The sequence below is a fragment of the Tupaia chinensis genome, unplaced genomic scaffold, assembly GCF_000334495.1.
Source record: "Tupaia chinensis unplaced genomic scaffold, TupChi_1.0 Scaffold000132_1, whole genome shotgun sequence".
Lineage (NCBI taxonomy): Eukaryota > Metazoa > Chordata > Mammalia > Scandentia > Tupaiidae > Tupaia > Tupaia belangeri.
Window position 1 is genome coordinate 3,252,256 of NW_006159601.1, and position 18,382 is coordinate 3,270,637.

General features: G+C 42.4%; 1 protein-coding gene across 1 annotated transcript in view; it reads right to left on the reverse strand.

The window, feature by feature from the left end:
• The window catches only part of ARHGAP26 (Rho GTPase activating protein 26), a gene marked incomplete in the record, with an annotated part of 513,022 nt that overhangs the window by 337,102 nt on the left and 157,538 nt on the right, over positions 1 to 18,382 (reverse strand). Inside the window, 3 exon segments of the mRNA XM_027770414.1 lie at positions 3,093 to 3,187; positions 10,522 to 10,622; positions 17,359 to 17,488. Coding sequence (XP_027626215.1) covers positions 3,093 to 3,187; positions 10,522 to 10,622; positions 17,359 to 17,488 — 326 coding nt within the window.

Consider the following 18,382-nt stretch of genomic DNA (forward strand, 5'->3'; position numbering starts at 1 on the left):
GCTTTCTAAATCACCCTTTAACGTGTATTTGTATCTTGATAGAATACAATGTGAACAACCACTAGATAAATGTTTATATATTCTCTACTCAACATTCTCCGGGAGCATTTTGAACACTTATTCTGTTCAATACAGTCATTCCCTCTTTTACTTACACATTTCCTGGGTGCTAAGTTTGCACCTGGACCCCCTGCTCTCTGCTCCAGCAGATAAAACAAAGGAATCTGTGGGAGGACACGCAGGGCAATCACCTCCTTGCTAAAGGACACTGGTGAAAAGGGACAGTGTGGGAGTCTCCCAGGGAAAACGACTCTGGGTATAGTCCATCAGGGATGCTGCTGCCCCACACACTGAAATACTTTTTCCTTTTCTCCCTGGTCTCCTTCTTGGTATGGGAGGAAAATATAGAAAGACACTAGAGTCAGAAAAAGGAGAGAGAAGAAAAATAATGGTTGCTTGTAACTTAATCTTTGAAACTCATATGCATAAACAAGCAGGGGTTTCCTAGAACTGTCTACTCACTTCCTGAATATTATGAGAAGATTCAGCACCCTCCTTCTCAACTATGACCCAAACCCCTCCATGACATGCCAAAGGAATCAGAGACAGAAACTTAGGAGACATCACCTTCCCAAGCCCAGGTGGTTTGTTGAATGTGACGCATCTGCGTTCGGCTTATAACTGGGGCGTGTAAAACTTATCTGGGCATAACAAAGAAAGGAAGGTGCTAGAAAGTGTCGACAAGGACAGAAATGAGATGGAGGCTCCCCAGTTGACTTTTATTGGGTTTTCAGGAGAATGGTAACACATTTTTGCAGAGAAAAACACGTCACGACTTTCCCAATAACCTAATATCGATAGCTGCCCAATACGTAACTTTCTACAATTTCTCAGGAAACGTCGAAAGAAGGAAACTTAGAAAGTCATTCAGCTTCAGAAAGCGTCTCTGAAATTGTCTGTAGCCTGACAGAGCAGCAATGCCAGGCAAGCCCTCTTCCAGCCCTTTCAAACAGAAACAAGATGCTCACGCCAGGAACTGCACATTTGACTAGCATCAAAACTGGTTCTGCCTCCAGACAAACACATCTTTTCAACTTCCCCCACGGATGCCAATGCTGCCAGTGATTGAATTCTTTGAAATTCCATGCTTAGAATAAAGAAGAGGGATGCCTGCAAGTACGGAAAGCATTTAGATTTAGAATTTAAAACCAAAAATAACCAGTTTGGGTTTAAGGCAGGCTCTTTGCAATTCCCCCACTTAACCTATTCCTCCATATGATCCACCTCCTTTTCCATCTCCTCTCACATCTCCACACACAGTAAAAGACTGGAGGAAACTTTCCTTTCTTTACAAATTATACTTACTTCTCTGCATGTAGAAGAGAAACTAAATTTGCCTGATGAACATGCAGGTCAAGCCGATTAGTAACAAATGACAACAGCTAATAGCTGTTGAGCACTCAGTATCCGCCACTCTGCCACGGATTTTACATGCATGCATTGCCTCCTTAAATCCGCACAACAGTTACCACAGTCCTAGGAACTAGATACTATTACCATCTTCCTTTTTCCAGATGAGGAAATCAAGGTCCTGAGAGATGAAGTAACTAAGAAGCAAAGTCAAAATTTGGAACCCAGTTGCCTGGCTTGAAAGCCAAAGGTGCTAAACTGCTTAAGGGATACAGTTAGTTTCCATGAACCTTGATTCGGGCTAGGGGATGCTCCTTCCATGGGTGCTCTGTCAGCCTTCAGCAGCCACTCTGCTGGAAGAGCAAAGTGACACTTGTCACAAGAAGGCATTCTAAACCCAGCAGCACAAGGAGGAGCACGGCCCAAGTGGTACTGAGCCTCAGGACCCCTAGAGCTGGGGAAACGTGGCCACAAGGGAACTTCCCTGGGGCGCTTGTAAGTACTGGCTTGACAAAATCGTATGGATTTTTTAAAATAAAAGGATGAGATTAAATGGCATTACAGAAGTATCCTGCTGTGATTTAAGGATCCTGGAGCTAGCACTGTTGATCTCGTACAGGCAGCGCAAAGAAGCTGAGCACATGGGTTTCATTGAAAGAATTAACCTGTTGCCAAGTAAAGTGTCTCAAAGAACTGGAATGCTGTCAAACTAGCTTAACACCATGAAATGGTACAACTTAATGAGAGACTCAATAAATCTTGAAAAAATACAACACATGGCTCTCTCTCCAAAGACTGACTTCACAAGTGGCTTGGTATCTTTCCTGGGTGTGTGCACACACATACTGGTAGGTGAAGTACTGCAACTAAAAACTGGGCCCTTTTAAAAAAAAAAAAATTTGAATAAAGAAACTTCTGCTCCACTTCCTTTTACATCATTGTATCAATTTGTTTAAAGTAAAAAAGAAAAAAAAAAGTCTCAAAAAGCTGATATTATTGTGCTAAATATTCAGTTTTCTTTAAACAGCCACTCAGCCTCCTGGAGACATAACACACATTCCTGGGCCCTATGTTAAAGTGTGAAAAAAAATTAAATTAAATTAAATTAAAATAAAATAAACATGGTAGGGACCAGCAGGTGGTGTGGTGGTTAAGGCGCTGGACATGCCCACATAGCTGACCACAGTTCAAGTCCCGGACCTGGTAGCTTGCTTTCTCACTTTCTTCCTCTATCTCTCCCTCTCTCTCTCTCTCTCTCTCTATGGTCAATTAAAAATAAATGAATGAATAAATAAAATTAAATAATTCTAAAAAAATAAAAAATAAACATGGTATCTAAGCCTGTGGGTCTGACTGCCTCTTTGGGGTGTCCATTTCATTTCTGTGTGGTTTCCATGTACCTATGAAATAAATCTTTTTCTCCTAGTCAGTCAGTCGGTCGGTTGGTCAGTCAGTCGGTCAGTCAGTCAATCAACAATGTAGAACAAAACCAAACCAGGGGTTTGGTGCTGAACCTCAGAGACAGAATCTGTATCAGCAAGGACTGAAGTTGAATCTAAACTGGATGAACGTCTGGGGCTGGAGAAGGAAAGGAGGGACAGAGAGGGGGAAAGGCAGAAAAACTTTGGCTGAAAGATGACCACACTGGGTATCTGCTCTGAAAGAATATGACAGCTACTCACCTGTCCACTGCTTCGACATCAAAGCAAAACCTCTTCTCGATAGAATCTGTTTTCCTCCGCGTGCAGGATTTGAGGGTGACTGATTCATCTTCTCCCTAGGGGGAACACACAAGATCAAGATAAGGTCACGATGTGGGCTCTGCTCCTCGCTGGGACAAATGTAACACACAACTGGGAGTGACCATTTCACCTCAATTGGAGTGTTCAGAACCCATGTGAAGTAGAAGGTGGATCTTAAAACCTCAGGCAAGACCCTCATGCAGCTAAAATTTGTAACAGAACCAAACATCTTTAATGCTGTGGCTCATGAGGGTACGGCATTCATCCATGGCAGACACTGATTCACACAGGTTTCATTTGTAGGTTTGGTAGGAGTTGAAGGGGATGGTCTCTTCCCAACTCTAAGCTTCTGTGATCTTGGATCAGCTATCACTCTTTCAAGAAAACCTTCCCAACTAGGTCACATATCCCCAAGGTGTGTTCGCGTAGCACCACATGGCTCTCTGTCACAGCACTGACCACAGTAAAAATGGAAATAATGTCTCTTAGGGTCAGCTAGGTGGCCTCATGCTTAAAGTGCCTGGATCCCACATGAATGACTGTATGGTTTGAGTCCTGAACCCAACAGTTTGAAAAACATGCTGAACGTGTATGTAATCAAAATCCAGAGAGGGGAATAAACGAGAAAGCACTGTGGCTAGGTCATCTCCACTGACATGATGGCCATGCTGCAATCCCTTCTCCTCTCAGGATCTTGGGCATACATGCACACACACCAGCATGAGTTTAAGCCACTGGGTCCAGGACTCAAACCACGGTCGACTACATGGGAGTCCAGCAACACAGCCATTATGCCAACTGCTGGGCCCCTTCTTTTTAAAAAAAGATACATATTTTTGGCCACAGGACACATGCGTTCAGCAGACAGATAGAGAAAGTGAGAAATCACCCCCTAGGAGGGACGGTCACACCACAATCCCTTCTCCTCCATTCTCCTCTTGGGGTTTCGAGCACACACGCATACATGCCTGGAGTGTTTTTCAAGCTGACAGGTCTGTGATTCAAACCATGGAATCACTCAGGTGGAATCCAGAGCCTAAATCACCATGCCACCTGCTGGCCCACATTCAATTTCTTTTGTTTGGCAACATTGTTTTGTAATTCATCCATGTGGCTGTGGTAGTAAAAGACTTTGAGGAGCTGAAGATCAAGTGCCTGAGAAAGAAGTTTGCTCAAAAGATGTTTTGAAAGGCAAGGAGGAAGCTTATCTATGAAAAAGCTAAGCACTACTGTAAGGAATACAGACAGATGTGCAGAACTGGGATTTGCATGGCAAGGATGGCAAGAAAAGCTGGCAACTTCGGTGTATCTAAAGAACCCAAATTGGCATTTGTCATCAGGATCAGAGGTATCAATGGTGTGAGCCCAAAGGTTCGAAAGGTATTGCAGCTTCTTCATCTTCACCAGATCTTCAACGGCACCTTTGTTAAGCTCAACAAGGCCTCAATTAATATACTGAGAATTGTGGAACCATATGTTGCATGAGTCAGTAAATGAACTGATCTACAACGGTGGTTATGGCAAAATCAATAAGTGAATTGCTTTGACAGGTAACTCTTTGATTGCTCCATCTCTTGTTAAATTTGGCATCTTCTGCATGGAAGATCTGATTCATGAAATCTATACTGTTGGAAAATGCTTCAAAGAAGCAAATAACTTCCTGTGGCCCTTCAAATTATCTTCTCCACAAGGTGGAATAAAGAAAAAGACCACCCATTTTGTAGAAGGTGGAGATGCTGGCAACAGGGAAGATTAGATCAACAGATTTACTAGAAGGATGAACTAAGGTGTCCACCATGATTATGTTTGTAATCTGGTCAGTAAATAAACAGTCGCTGTTTTTAGCCTGCAATGTATTGTTGTATTAGTAACTTTTTTGTTAGCTTGCCTCTGCCTTCCCTGAACTGTTGTGGCACATCTTGCTGCTTGGTAAAATTAAGCCAAAGCTTCTGCAAGAATAGAGTCCATTTTACATTTTGTGAAAATCACTTAGGGACTGGTGAAAGGCTTTTCCTACGCCAGAAAGGCCTAATGTTTCCCCTTTGAATTTTGCTGAGTAAAAATGAGTTTATTCAAAGAAAACTTGTCTTAAGGCATTAATGAACGATTTGTAGGTGAGGTAATAAAATAAAGGTCAGTTCAACAAAAAATTAAATAAATAAATAAATAAATAATAAGAGGTTATTTCCTTTTCCAGCTAAGTAGTATTCGACTGTAGGAACACAACTGTTTTACCTCACAGCACTACTTTGTTGCCTAGCAACACAGAAGCTGGCACCTCTGATTTGCCCTCTTTCTGTCACTCAGGAATTTGTTAGCGGTTCTGTTTCTCTGGCTTCTGCCAATCCCTGTCTCTAAACTAGAAGGAAATTAGCAAACTGGCCTAGTGTGTTGAAATAATAGGAAATGTGACTATGGAAGGTAACGGTTAGTCACCCACTAATATCAGCACGGCACATAAAACACAGTAACCTAGGAAAAGACAGTTTATATTCACAAGCCTCACATCTATTGTCTTTTACTGAGTAGCAAAGATTAAGTTCTCAGATTGAGAGCTGTTTTCTTTTCCAGCATGCAAAGGGTATAAGTATAAACACTCAAACTTATTCCAACCTTGCTGATATCTAACTGTATTTCAGATTTAATGTCTATGGATCAGCTAGCTTTCACTTTGAAATTTTACATGAGCTATCCCCGAGAAATGAGAGAAAATGGAAAAGATAAATAGAACCATTAAATATAAGCAGAAAAAAAGAGGAAGATGAGGTTCTGTTCCAAGAACGACGGGACTATACCAGGAAACATTTATACAGATGATCTATTCAACTACAGCCAGTTTTGAAAAACTGGGGATATAGATAATAATTGCAAACAAATAAGTGACAAGTTACAACCATGACCAACAGAACAAAAAAGAGATAAGTTGTGCTAAAAATACCTACATTAACAGAAGGAGACCCAGTCAGGAAGGTTAGAAAGGCTTTCTTGAGCTGGGATTGGAAGGATTCATTAAGAAAGAAAATGGCGAGAGGAGGAGTGAGGGTGGAGAACAGCAGGTGGAAAGGCCCTGAGGTCAGTGTTGATAACATCATGGAGGAACAGCAGGAAGCTGATGCTGCTGGAAACCCAAAATGAGAGGGGAAAAATGTGGGGAGGCAGGGGCCAGACCATGCAGGGTTCTTTTTTTTTTTGGAGAGGTTTTCGCTATATGGCATGTGCGCTCGCCAGACAGACAGACAGAGACATAGAGACAGAAAGCGAGAAATCACCCCCCAGGCAGGGGGGATGGTCATGCCACAATCCCTTCTCCTCCATTCTCCTCTCGGGATCCTGGGCACGCACGCACGCACACACGCCCGGCGTGAGTTTTACGCCACCGGGTCCAGGACGCAAACCGCGGTCGACTACGTGGGAGTCCAGCGACATAGCCATTACGCTAACTGCTGGTTCCCTAACCATGCAGGATTCTAATCTGTATCCTGAGAGCAGCAGGAAAATAATGGGAGGGTTCAATCAAGAAAGGGTAGGTGACCATCGTGGGCCGTTCCAGACCTGCAGAGAAGCGCCTATTCTCGAGAAAGGATGCAGGAAATTCTTTCATCAGGCATGGAGTATGGTCTCTGAGAGCATGAAGCAAATATACTCACAACTCCAGGCCCAAAGCTAAGACGAAAGAGGGTACTTTTAAAGAAAAATAATCCAAATGAAATGGACTGTGAAAGGGCAAAAAGGATAGAGGAAAAGCATGTTAGGAAAAGAAAACAACTATCTATTGGGTCGTCGGGAAAGTCCTGACGTATTTTTCTATACAAACATGCGTCAAGACTTTCCTGACACCCCAGTATGTTAAGTCTACCTTCAACTCTCAGGAGAGCTTTAGACAAACCTGTATACAAAGACATCACACGATGCCTCTGTACACTGAGAATATGGCACCTCTAAACAGCAAGTCCTTATATTTCCTCCACCCTAAGCTGCGGAAACAGTGATGTCGCGGATAGCATAATGGCTTCAGATTTAGGTGATTCAGACACCAGAATCAGGGTGCAAGTACTGGCCCTATAAGTCATTATTTGTATGATCTCAGAAATCATTTTCTCTCTCCAAATGTCAAATTTTTAAAGGAGGAAATTGGTTCTAACAGGACAACATAAGGTAATAAAAAAATGTGGAAAAATATAAAATATACATGTAAGAAATTATTATTAGGAAAATTTATTATTATTATTATTATGTCATGGTCCTAATACAGCACTCATTATGTGTCAGGTTCTGTCCCAATAATTTATATCTATATTGAATCTTATAAACCTATTAGCAACCCAGTGAGATGTTTACTATCATCTAGCTAAAGTGTTTGGAGTCCCAAACTTCCACAATAATTGGTCTCTATTCTTCACTTTCAAGTGCAATAAAAAAGCAGGAGAGGGGCCAGCAGAGGGCATAGCAGTTATATCACTGGACTCCCACAAGGCCAACAGCAGTTTGAGTCCTGGATCCAGAGGCTTCAAATTCATGCCAGGTGCATCTGCATGCATGCCTAAGATCTGGAGAGGAGAATGGAAGAGAAGGGATTGTGACAAGGCCATCCCTCCTGGGGGTGGGGGGTGATTTCTTGCTTCCTGTCTGTCTGTCTGTCTGTCTGTCTCTCTCTCTCTCTCTCTCTCTCTGTCTCCTGGCAAGTGCATGTGCCCTATAGCAAAAAAAAAAAAAAAAGAGAGAGAAAAAATACAAGACAGTTCTTCATGAAAGGTTTACAAAAGTGTAAGACAAAAAGGCCCAAAATAACGGGTATTTCAGAGCACAGTTCAATGGAGGTGGTTTCTAGAAGGACTAAGAGAAAAGAATTAAGACTCCCTCAGACACCACAATTCCATTTTTGCATTTCTCCAGTGCTCTGGCTCTCAGGTACTTGCACACGTGCCTGGTGTGTTTCAGGATAGCTAGCCAAGGATTTGCAACATGGTCACCATACAGGGTCTGGTTTCTCTTGAGCAGCACATTACTGCTGTGCCAGGGAGCCAGCCCAACATAGGGTTTTAATATTCCTTCTAACTCTGTCATGTCTCTGTTACAATATTATAATGTATGTGTTTTCCTGAGATCATTTATTTCAACCTCACTCCTGCCAAGAAACATTCACAGTGCCTTATTATTGCTTTGCTACAGGGAAGGAATAAAGGTGCTGATGAACTTCTCTGCTATGGCTTAAGTAAAGGAAATCCAGGAAGAAAAGCAAACTGGAACAGACGAAGGGGTGCGGCCTGATGGAGCCGCTAGCAGTAATGATGGCGGCACCTAACGTCACTGAGCGGCAGTCCACGGAATGCTCAGAGAACGACTTTATCAACAGGTTAGATGCCGCGGGAAAACTCTTCAAACTAAGAACAGAACAGAGAACGTATCCAGGATGCAGTCCAGAGATTCAAAAAGTTGAAACATACACACAGTTTTACAAAAACTTTCACTATCTCTAAAATGAAAAGGCGGCAAAATTCAAAGTGGTAACTGGTGAGAATTTTCCAGAGTTGTTGACAGAGACCAAATGTTTCTTTAAACTCAAATGGAGGAAGACCAAAAATTACCAAGCAACAGATTTAAAAAAAAAAGTCAAACCCAGGACTATGAAAATGAAATGCGAAATACTAAATGAGGATAAATAAGGTATTAAGAGCAGCCAGGTGGGTCAGCCGATGGCTTGGTGGTTAAGGCAGCATGGCTGACTGCACTGTACCAGTCCTACAACAGGAAAGTTGAAAAACACACCAAGCACATGTGTGTACATGTCCAAAATCCCAAGAGGAAAATGGAGAAGGGACTGTGGCATGACTGTCCCCCCAGGGGTTGATTTCTCTCTCTGTCTCTGTGCATGTGTGTCTCTGTCTCTCTCGATCACAAAAGAAACAAATCAATACCTTAAAAAAAAAATGTCTCTTTCCTTTCCCTCCCTTCTCTCACAGGGAGTGAGAGGAGAAAGAGCAGTTAATGAGAAAATAAAAATAACCTTCTTAAGAAATATCTTTTCACTGCCATGAGAGTACCCAGAGGAGACTGACTGGTAGGAAGGGAGAGTTAACAGCTCTGTGGAAGGGAGAAATTTGGAGCATTCCAGGGGCTGCCCAAAACAGTGATACCAGGGAGCTTCATGTGGCCTATCTACTCCAAAGAGGTCACAGGATATATTCCATCCCATATGCCCTCTGTACAATGAGACTCTGATACTCCTACCCTAGAGAGAAGGGTCTACCTCCTCTCCAAATAAACTCGGTGGTCATGTGTGACCTTTTCAACTGAGAGGGCAAAAGTAAAGCTGCATGATTTCTGACTCTAGGTTATTAAAAGGAGATGCAATGTCTGCTCTAGTTACTGGAACATTCACTCCTCAAACTTTCTGCTGCCCTGAGGTCAGCAAGCTGTGAGGAAATCCAAACTAGCCCACATAGAGAGACCTGCATATAGATAGCCTCAGAGGGACAGGCTCTGAGACTATACACAGAAAGAGGAGGGAAGAAGATAAACAGAGAAGACCAGGGGAGATAGAGACAGCTCTGTCTGGCTAGCCTTGAGCTACTTCCAACTGTCAACTGTTCCAGCTTCAGCCATCACTGGCCAGCTAAACCCTACCCAAATGCTCCTTGAATTTCCATAGAATTCCGTTAAATTTGTCAGAAATACAGGGCCATCAGGTGGAGTAGTGTTTAAGGCACTAGATTCCCACATGGCTGATTGCAGTTCAAGTCCCAGACCCAGCAGCTTGAAACTCACACCAGGCGTATGTGCGTATGTGCCCAAAATTCCAAGAGGAGAATAGAAGAGAAGAGATTGTGGCATGGCCATCCTCCCTAGGGGTGATTTCTCACTTTCTCTCTCTCTTTCTCTGTGTCTCCAGAGAGCACACATGCCCTATGGCAAAAATATCTCTAAAGAGAAAAAAAAAAAAAAACTGAGAAATACAAAAATGACTGGTGTTGTTTTAAAGTTGCAATGTTTGGGGGTGACCTGTTATATAACAGTAGATAACTGGAACATCTGATAGCACTCCAGGTTTCCAATGACAGTGACACAAATCAATCCCACAAGATGAGGAGGTCACTCAAGAATTTTTAGCAGCTAAAACCATGGAACACATTTAATATTGTGTGTGTGTGTGTGTGTGTGTGTGTGTGTGTGAGAAAACAACTACAGTTCCTAAAATAACTTAGAGCTAAGAATAATCATCTTGTTTTCGTTAATCTTCAGACTAGACTTCTTGAAGCTGTAAAAATTAGGAAAATTACAGTGAAATATTAGAGTTGTTACTTTATAAATGCATTATAGTTATCATATGTTAGTTAAATAAATTAAGCATGAAATTTAAAAATAAACTCACCCCCTTTGCTCCTGACTTTTGATCAAATGGTACCATGGTGATTTGTTTAGAATCCCGTTGATATGTACAGTAGTGCTTCACCCAAGAAGTTCCAAAGTGACCTGCAAGATAACATGTCCATAAAACATTTATGCATGTCCCCTGTATGCTACACATCATTAACCACAGAAACACGCAACCCACAATCCGTAACACTCATCTATCCTTAAACTGTCTTAGGGGTAATGTATTCCCCACACCAGCCAAACTGCAAACGATAGCAATCTGATCCCACAGGCTGGAAATGGAACCAACCCAGGGCTCCCCCCAGGGACCAAGGAATGCTGTTTCTCACTAATGCTACATCCAATGGGTCTTAAAATAAAAGGCTAGTAGAGGATCCCTGGGGAAATCACTTCATGTTCCCATCATCAATCTCCATTTGAAGTTTCCGTTCTCTTCCCTGACAGGAGTGAGACGACTGAGGAAGGAACACAGAAAGGCTCCTCAGAGTGCTCGCCACCACTCCCATCTGCTACGATGACATCATGCTTCCCACACAGCTGCTCTGGGACTCTGCACACAGACATCAGGGGCTCTGACCTACTTCCAAACCCCTCACTTTTACTTTAGCAGAACTCGAGAAGACTGGAAAATAGACAAGGAGACCTCCGAGACACCAAAGCTGCAGAATGGAAGTGATCTAAGGCGTCTGTCCCAAACTGTAAGAGCAAATGTAACCTCAGGACTCTGCCCCTCAAAATCATCCCTCAGGAAATAGGAGACACCAGTCAAGTTCTGACAAAGTCCCTGGTTTCACAAAGGACCCAACCAAATACTTCATTTTGAATAACAAAGTACTATTATAGGAAGAAAGCGTTATCATTCTCCAAGGACCTCAATCAGTATTAGTTTTAGACACTTATAGAGATGAGCAGAATGGTTAACATTTTAAAATAAAACATAAAAAGGGAACAGCGGACATTTAATGAGTATCAGTGGTACTATATGACTACCAGCTGCAAGTGTAGGAAGTCATTCCGTAAACTTAAAAGGCAAACAGCAGGGCCAGCAGGTGGCATGGTGGTTAAGATACTGGACTCCCACATGGCCAACTGTGATTCGAGTCCCAGATCTGGTGGCTGAAATCAAACCTGATATGTGTGCATGCATGCCCAAAATCCCAGGAGAATGGAGGAGAAGGGATTGCGACCTGGCCATCCTCCCTGGAGAATGATTTCTCTCTTTCTCTCTCTCTCTCTCTCTCTCTCCCTCTCCCTCTCCCTCTCCCTCTCCCTCTCCCTCCCTCCCTCCAGCTTCCTCACTTGCCCTGGGGCAAAAACCATTAAAGAAAAAAAAAAGGCAGTTGGCAAAGAGGCTGGACAGGGCACGGGGTAAAACAGTGCTCTATAAGGCTGACGCAGGAAGGCAGGTTCTGGATTTGCATCCAGAGACCTCTCTGAGTACATCAGACACACACATGCCCATGAGCCAGAGCAGATGGGGATGGGGAGGGATTGCTGCATCAAGTCCCTGTTGGGAATATTATCTGTCTCTGTCATTTGCAGAAGAAATAGGTAAACAGACTGAAAACAATAAATAGGGTTTCCATCGAGCATAAGGACAAATGAAAATACCAACAATCCTAATGTATTCTCACGTATTGGGGAAAAAATTCTATTGAGAACATAACACAAAGATTCCCACAGTGCTACACCTTGGACAATTTGAGCATCAAGTAAGGGCAGAAATAAATGACAGACTAGAGAATAAAATAGGAATCCTTAAGTCCACACTGCCAATGTAAAGATATTAATTGACGGGGCCGGCAAGTGGCATGGTGGGTAAGGGCACTGGACTCCTACGCGGTTGGCCATGGTTCAAGTCCCAGATCTGGTGGCTTGCTTTCTGTCTGTCTGTCTGGCTCCTTCTATCTCTCTCTGGTCAAATTAAAAATAAATAAATTAATTAATTAAGTTAAATAAAAAATAACTATTAAAAAAAAAAGAAAGATATTAAGAGATGAGTAGAAGAACAGCTGGACAGACTAAGAGGTGAGTGGATGAAGAGATCGAAAGTAAGGTAGGGAAGAAAGGAGGAGAAAGGATGTTATTTCTTTACTATACAGTAAAGAGTGCCTATTAAACATAGGAGGAAGCAGTGGAGCTGAAAAATCACCATTTTGCAACCAGCATAGTAAAGACCAGTAGGGCAAGAACTGTCAGTGGATGCTAAATCTGGGGAGGGTGAAATATGATAAGCAGGATATTTACATGATTTTAAGGTATCACCCACTAGATTGCTGATCAGTTAAAAATAAAAATAATGGGGGCCAGCAGGTACCATGGTGGTTAAGGCACTGGAAACCCCCATGCTCAACCACAGTTCGAGTCCCGGACCTGGCAACTTGAAACTCATGCCAGGTGAGTGTGTGTGTCCAAAATCCCAAGAGAAGAATGGAGAGGAAGGGGCAGCAGCATGGCCACCGCCCCTTGGGGGTGATTTCTCACTTCTTCTCCCACTATCTTTCTGCCTCTCTGCTGAACGCATGTTCCCTATAGCAAAAATCTCTCTCAAAAAAAGAAAAAGAATTACTATAAAGGGGCCAGCAGGTGGCATGGTGATTAAGACTCTGGACTCCCACATAGCCAACTGTGGTTCAAGTCCCTGACCTGGCAGCTTGCTTTCTCACTTTTCCTCTCTCTCCATCACTCTCTGGTCAGATTAAAAAATAATGATAATAAATAAAATTAAATAATTATTTTACAAATAATAATGATAATGACCATACAGCAGAGAAACCAGACAATACCCTGACTGGGTGATCAAAATTAACATCACCTTCAAGGGGCAGATGGACATCAGGTGCCTCCGGATATGACTCCAGAGGAGAATAAGAATTACTTACAAACTATTTGACCAGATAACTTCAATCTAATAGCAAGGAAATATCAGACAAACCCATGCTAAAGAAAATTCTATAAAGGAACTGACCACAATGCTCTTCAAATGTCAATGTCATGAATGATGAAGAAAGGCTGAGAAACTGTTTCAGATTAAAAGAGACCAAAGCCAAGACAACTACATGCAGAATGATAGTCTGTACTGGAGAAGAACAAAATTATTTATAAGGGACAACTGGAAAAAAATTAAAATACAAACTGTAGTTCAGATTGCATATTATTTACTATATCAACGTTAAATATCTTGAACTTGGTAACATAAAAGAATATTCTTATTCTTAGAAAATACTCATGGAAATAAAAAAGCATAGTGTTTGCAACCTGTTCTTGAATGATTCAGAAAAAAAATGTGTGTATGCATGTATCTGTGATATGCACATATATATATTCATACAAAGAAAAAATAATGTAATTGTGGCAAAATGTTAAAAATTAATGAATCTGGAGCCGGAGCCAGCTCAGTGGCACATTGGTAATGTACTGCTCAAACAAAGCTGGATCCATAAAGAAGACTGGGTTTGGTTCTCTGGTCAAGCTGCATATGCCAGGCACATGGGCACTTGATTCTGGTTAACCCAAAATGTTGGGGGAGGGAGGGGAATGCAATGTCAGATGTCAAGGATGACTGTTTCTATCTATTATTTATTTTTTTAAGAGAAATTTTTGCTATAGGGCACATGCGCTCAACAGAGAGAGACAGAGAGACGGAAAGTGAGAAGCCATTCCCCTCCAGGGGGAATGGTGACGCTGCAATCCCTTCTCCTCCATTCTTCTCTTAGGATTTTGGGCACGCATGCACATGCACCCAGCATGAGTTTTAGCCCACTGGGTCCAGGACTAGAACCGTAGTCGACTAGGTGGAAATTCAGCGATATAACCTTTATACCATCTGTTGGTCTCTCTCTCTCTCTTTTTCTTTCTCTTTTGAAAGAATAAGCTTGAAAATAATTGGTTCAACAGGATAGAGTATGTTAATAGTTATTCTTTATACCATTCTTACGACTTTTCTATAAATCTGATATAAATTTACAAAAAATTAAAAACCATAAAAAGCTATAGCCAATGATATGCTCTGAAATATTGTGTTAAAGAATCAAAAAGTGGTGGGCCAGCCAGTGGCATGGTGGTTAAGGTGGCTGTATCCCACATGACTGACTGTATGGTTTGAGTCCCAGACTCAGCGGCTTAAATAGCGCGCTAGGTATGTGTGCGTGCATGCCCAAAACCCCAAGAGAAGAATGGAGAAGAGACTACAGCATGCTCATATCCCTCGGGGTGCTTTCTCACTTTCCCTCTTTCTGCCTCTCTCAGGTGACCAAATGTGCCCTATAGCAAATTAAAAAAAAAAAAAAACTGGTGCAAACGATAATGAACACATAAATGTCAAAAGAGCGCATGAAGTGTTTGAATTAAATTAAGTAATGTAGGGACCAGCAGTTGGCATAATGGCTATGTCACTGGACTCCCATGTAGTCAACCACTGTTCAAGTCCCGAAACTGGTACCTTAAAATCATGCCAAGCATGTGTGCGTGTGTGGCCAAGATCCTGAGAGGAGAATGGAGGAGAAGGGACTGTGGCGTCGCCAGCCCCCTGGGGGGTGATTTCTCACTTCCTGTCTCTCTGTCTCTGTTTTTCGGGCGAGTGCATGTACCCTATAGCAAAAACCTTGCCCCCCAAAATAAATAAATAAATAAATAAATAAAGCAATGCAATATGAGAGTGCAGAAAAACAATAATGATTTTATATATGTAAATGGATAATGTTAACTATTAGGTCATCAGAAAAGTCATGGTATATTTCTAAGTTTTTCTATGCAAAAATGTGTCATGACTTTTTCAACAACCCAATATAGTATGTAGACATGGAAGTATATTTTTTTCAATCCTGAAAATTTCTATTGTCAAATTGACCTAAAAATTTCTTTTTTTTCTTTTTTTTTGAGAGGTCTTTGCTATAGGGCACGTGTGCTCACCAGACAGATAGAGAGAGACAGAGAGATAGAAAGTGAGAAATCACCCCCCAGGGGGGATGGCCATGCTGAAATCCCTTCTCCTCCATTCTCCTGTCGAGATCTTGGGCACGCACGCACAAGCGCCCAGCATGAGTTTTAAGTCACCGGGTCCAGGACGTGAACCACGGTCGACTACATGGGAGTCTAGCGACATAGCCATTACGCTAACTGCTGGTCCCATTTTTTGATAATGACCTAAACATTTCTGAGGGCAATCTTCTCATTGGTAAAGAAGGGATCACCTTACATTCGGGTATGTATGAAACACACAACTAAGGCAGCTTTTGTTTCTTAGGAACCTCAGCAAGCTCATTCCTGTAAGTGTAAGAGACATAAAACCCTCACCACAGCCAGAAACACCAAACCAGTACAGTTACCATCATTACCGGAGAATAATTAAGCCCAAGCAAAGTTTTAAGTAATCACTAAACTAATTATTGTAACTAAGTGTTGCTATTCTATTATACAAGGAAGGTCTTAAACCTAATTTGAGATTTTTCACCCGACTCTAATCGGAGGAGTGTGTAGGGGCCAATGGAGGTACAGAGGTAACACGTGACACTCTGCAGTGCTGGCCCGCATGGGAAGGTTCCAGTTTTGCACTGGAAGATCTCTCTGCGTGTACCAGGCATGTGTGGGCCCATGATCTGGGGCTGGCTAGGGGGTTATCACAGCACTGAGACCCTGCTGGGGTGCTGTCTCTCTCTTGGGGGGGAAAAAAAGAAGTCAAAAATAAAAAGAAGAGGACAAAAAAGAACTCAAATATGGGAGGTGCAATGGGCGCGACACCAAGACAGCAGGGTGGGAGACTAGGAGAAGAACTAGCCACTAAAGGAAAAAAAATCCACTATCTTTCATTACTAGCATTGCATGCATGGACTGAGATTAAGTCGAGAAGTGCTACCCTAAATGGCACAGTTCCATCACAAAGCCTCAGGGCATAAATTTGTGAGTCAGGGCATAAATGAGTGAGTCAGGGCATAAATTTGTGAATCACTGCTAAAAACTCTATGTTAGTACCACCTGTATTTCTTTTCTTGACATCATCAGCAAGTCAATGGGTCTTCCAGGCTGTTGAAGTGAGTTTTTATTTCTACTTTTCCTAAAATTCAAGCACTGAGATGAAAGGACTTGAGAAGAGGGAAGGGATCTAAGTCATGATTGCATGGGCCTTGCTGACACAAGTCTCGATGAAAACAGAATCACCATATATTAAGCAGACCAAAGGAAATGATTGCTGATAGACAATGAGACCTAGCAAAAAGATCTTTCCAAGCCACTAAGTTCAGGGCATGCTATATAAGGCTATAAATATATGTTGTTTTTTTATTCAGAGTTTTTTGCTACTGGGTGCATTCACTCACCAGAAAGACAGAGAGAGACAGAAAGCAAGAAATCACCCCCCAGAGGGGATGGCCACACCACAATCCCTTGCTCCTCCATTCTCCTCTCAGGATCTTGGGCATGCACGCACATGCACCTGCACCAGGCGTGAGTTTAAGCCACCATGTCCGGGACTGGAACCACGATCGACTACATGGGAGTCCAGCGATATAGCCATTACACCAACTGCTGGCCCCTTATAAGGGTATATTAAGAATATAGGCTCTTCAACAGTAGAGTGACACTGGGAAGAAAAAAATGCTAGAGTCTCTATGAATTCTAGGATCCCAAGGGAATTCTCAGTAACAAAGAAAATAAAATACATCACCTGGAGATAGATAAGACTCTGTGGACATCATCTTTCCCTTTGGAAACTGAACCATAAAATAGCTCTTATTCAATCAAACATCTATTTACAGTAGCTAGACCCAAGTGGATACCCTCCACCTTCTGGGAAAAGAGTCTGACTACCCAAGCTGTTGGCAGTCAAAGCACTTACGTTTTTCCTGGACATAAAGGTAACCTTCCATGGTGTAGGGACTGATAGTCTTGTGCTCAAGGGGATTCTCCTTCATCTTTTTCATCAATGATTCCACTTCTGACCTGGTGCCTTCAAAACGATTTCTTGTCTAGGATGAAAGGAATTTTATTCAAATAAAAGAAACGAAATCTCTGTTCCCATCTCTAATAATTCAGGAGATCAACCTACCAGGATCCTTAGATCTGAAATCAGATGAAGGACCAATCAATCCTATAGGAAATGGACAAATACTCATTTAAGAAGTAGACTTGGGCCAAAAGTCTTATAACAGGATGACTTTTGAACTCTAGTGACCATCAAAATCACCTAGGAAATTCATAGAAAATGAAAATTCCCAGGTCTCACTCCTAGAAATGAGTTTAACACCTTTGGGCCCAGAAAAGTGCATTTAAAACAATCGTTCCAGGGGATTCTGATTCAGATGGTCCAAGGGCCTGTTCAGTCTCAGCACTGAGACACTCATGTCACTAGATGCAGGGCCAGTAGTCTGTTGCTTATTCACCAATGAGCCCCTCCTCAAAGGGAGCTGCTTCACTCAAAGTCACTCCCTTCCCAGGGCAGCCTGCAACCAATGACTAGTCAAGACTTGGGACAAAGGGGAAAAGGTTACAAGGGCCAGGACCCTCTTGTCTCTAGTGAGGTCCACTCTGATGGGTCACCCCAGCTTCTGAGCACCCATGCAAGGGATGGAGACCTCTGTTGCAGCCACCCTGCAGCTCAGCTTCTCTTTCTGCTGAGTCCTGCAGCCCTCACTCTCTCACCCAACCCCAAGGGAATCTGCTGCAGGAAACCCTCTATTTCAGAGTCTGCCTTTTGAGAGCCTAGCCTGCTTCCAGAAACCATGCAATGCAAACCACATGGACACACTTAGGTCTACACAAGATCATCTAGAGACAAAGATGACATAAAGACTAGCAAAGTCCAGTCAGACTGTGAATAAAGGCCGTGAGCCCCAGTGACTACCAACCATAAAGCCCTCAGC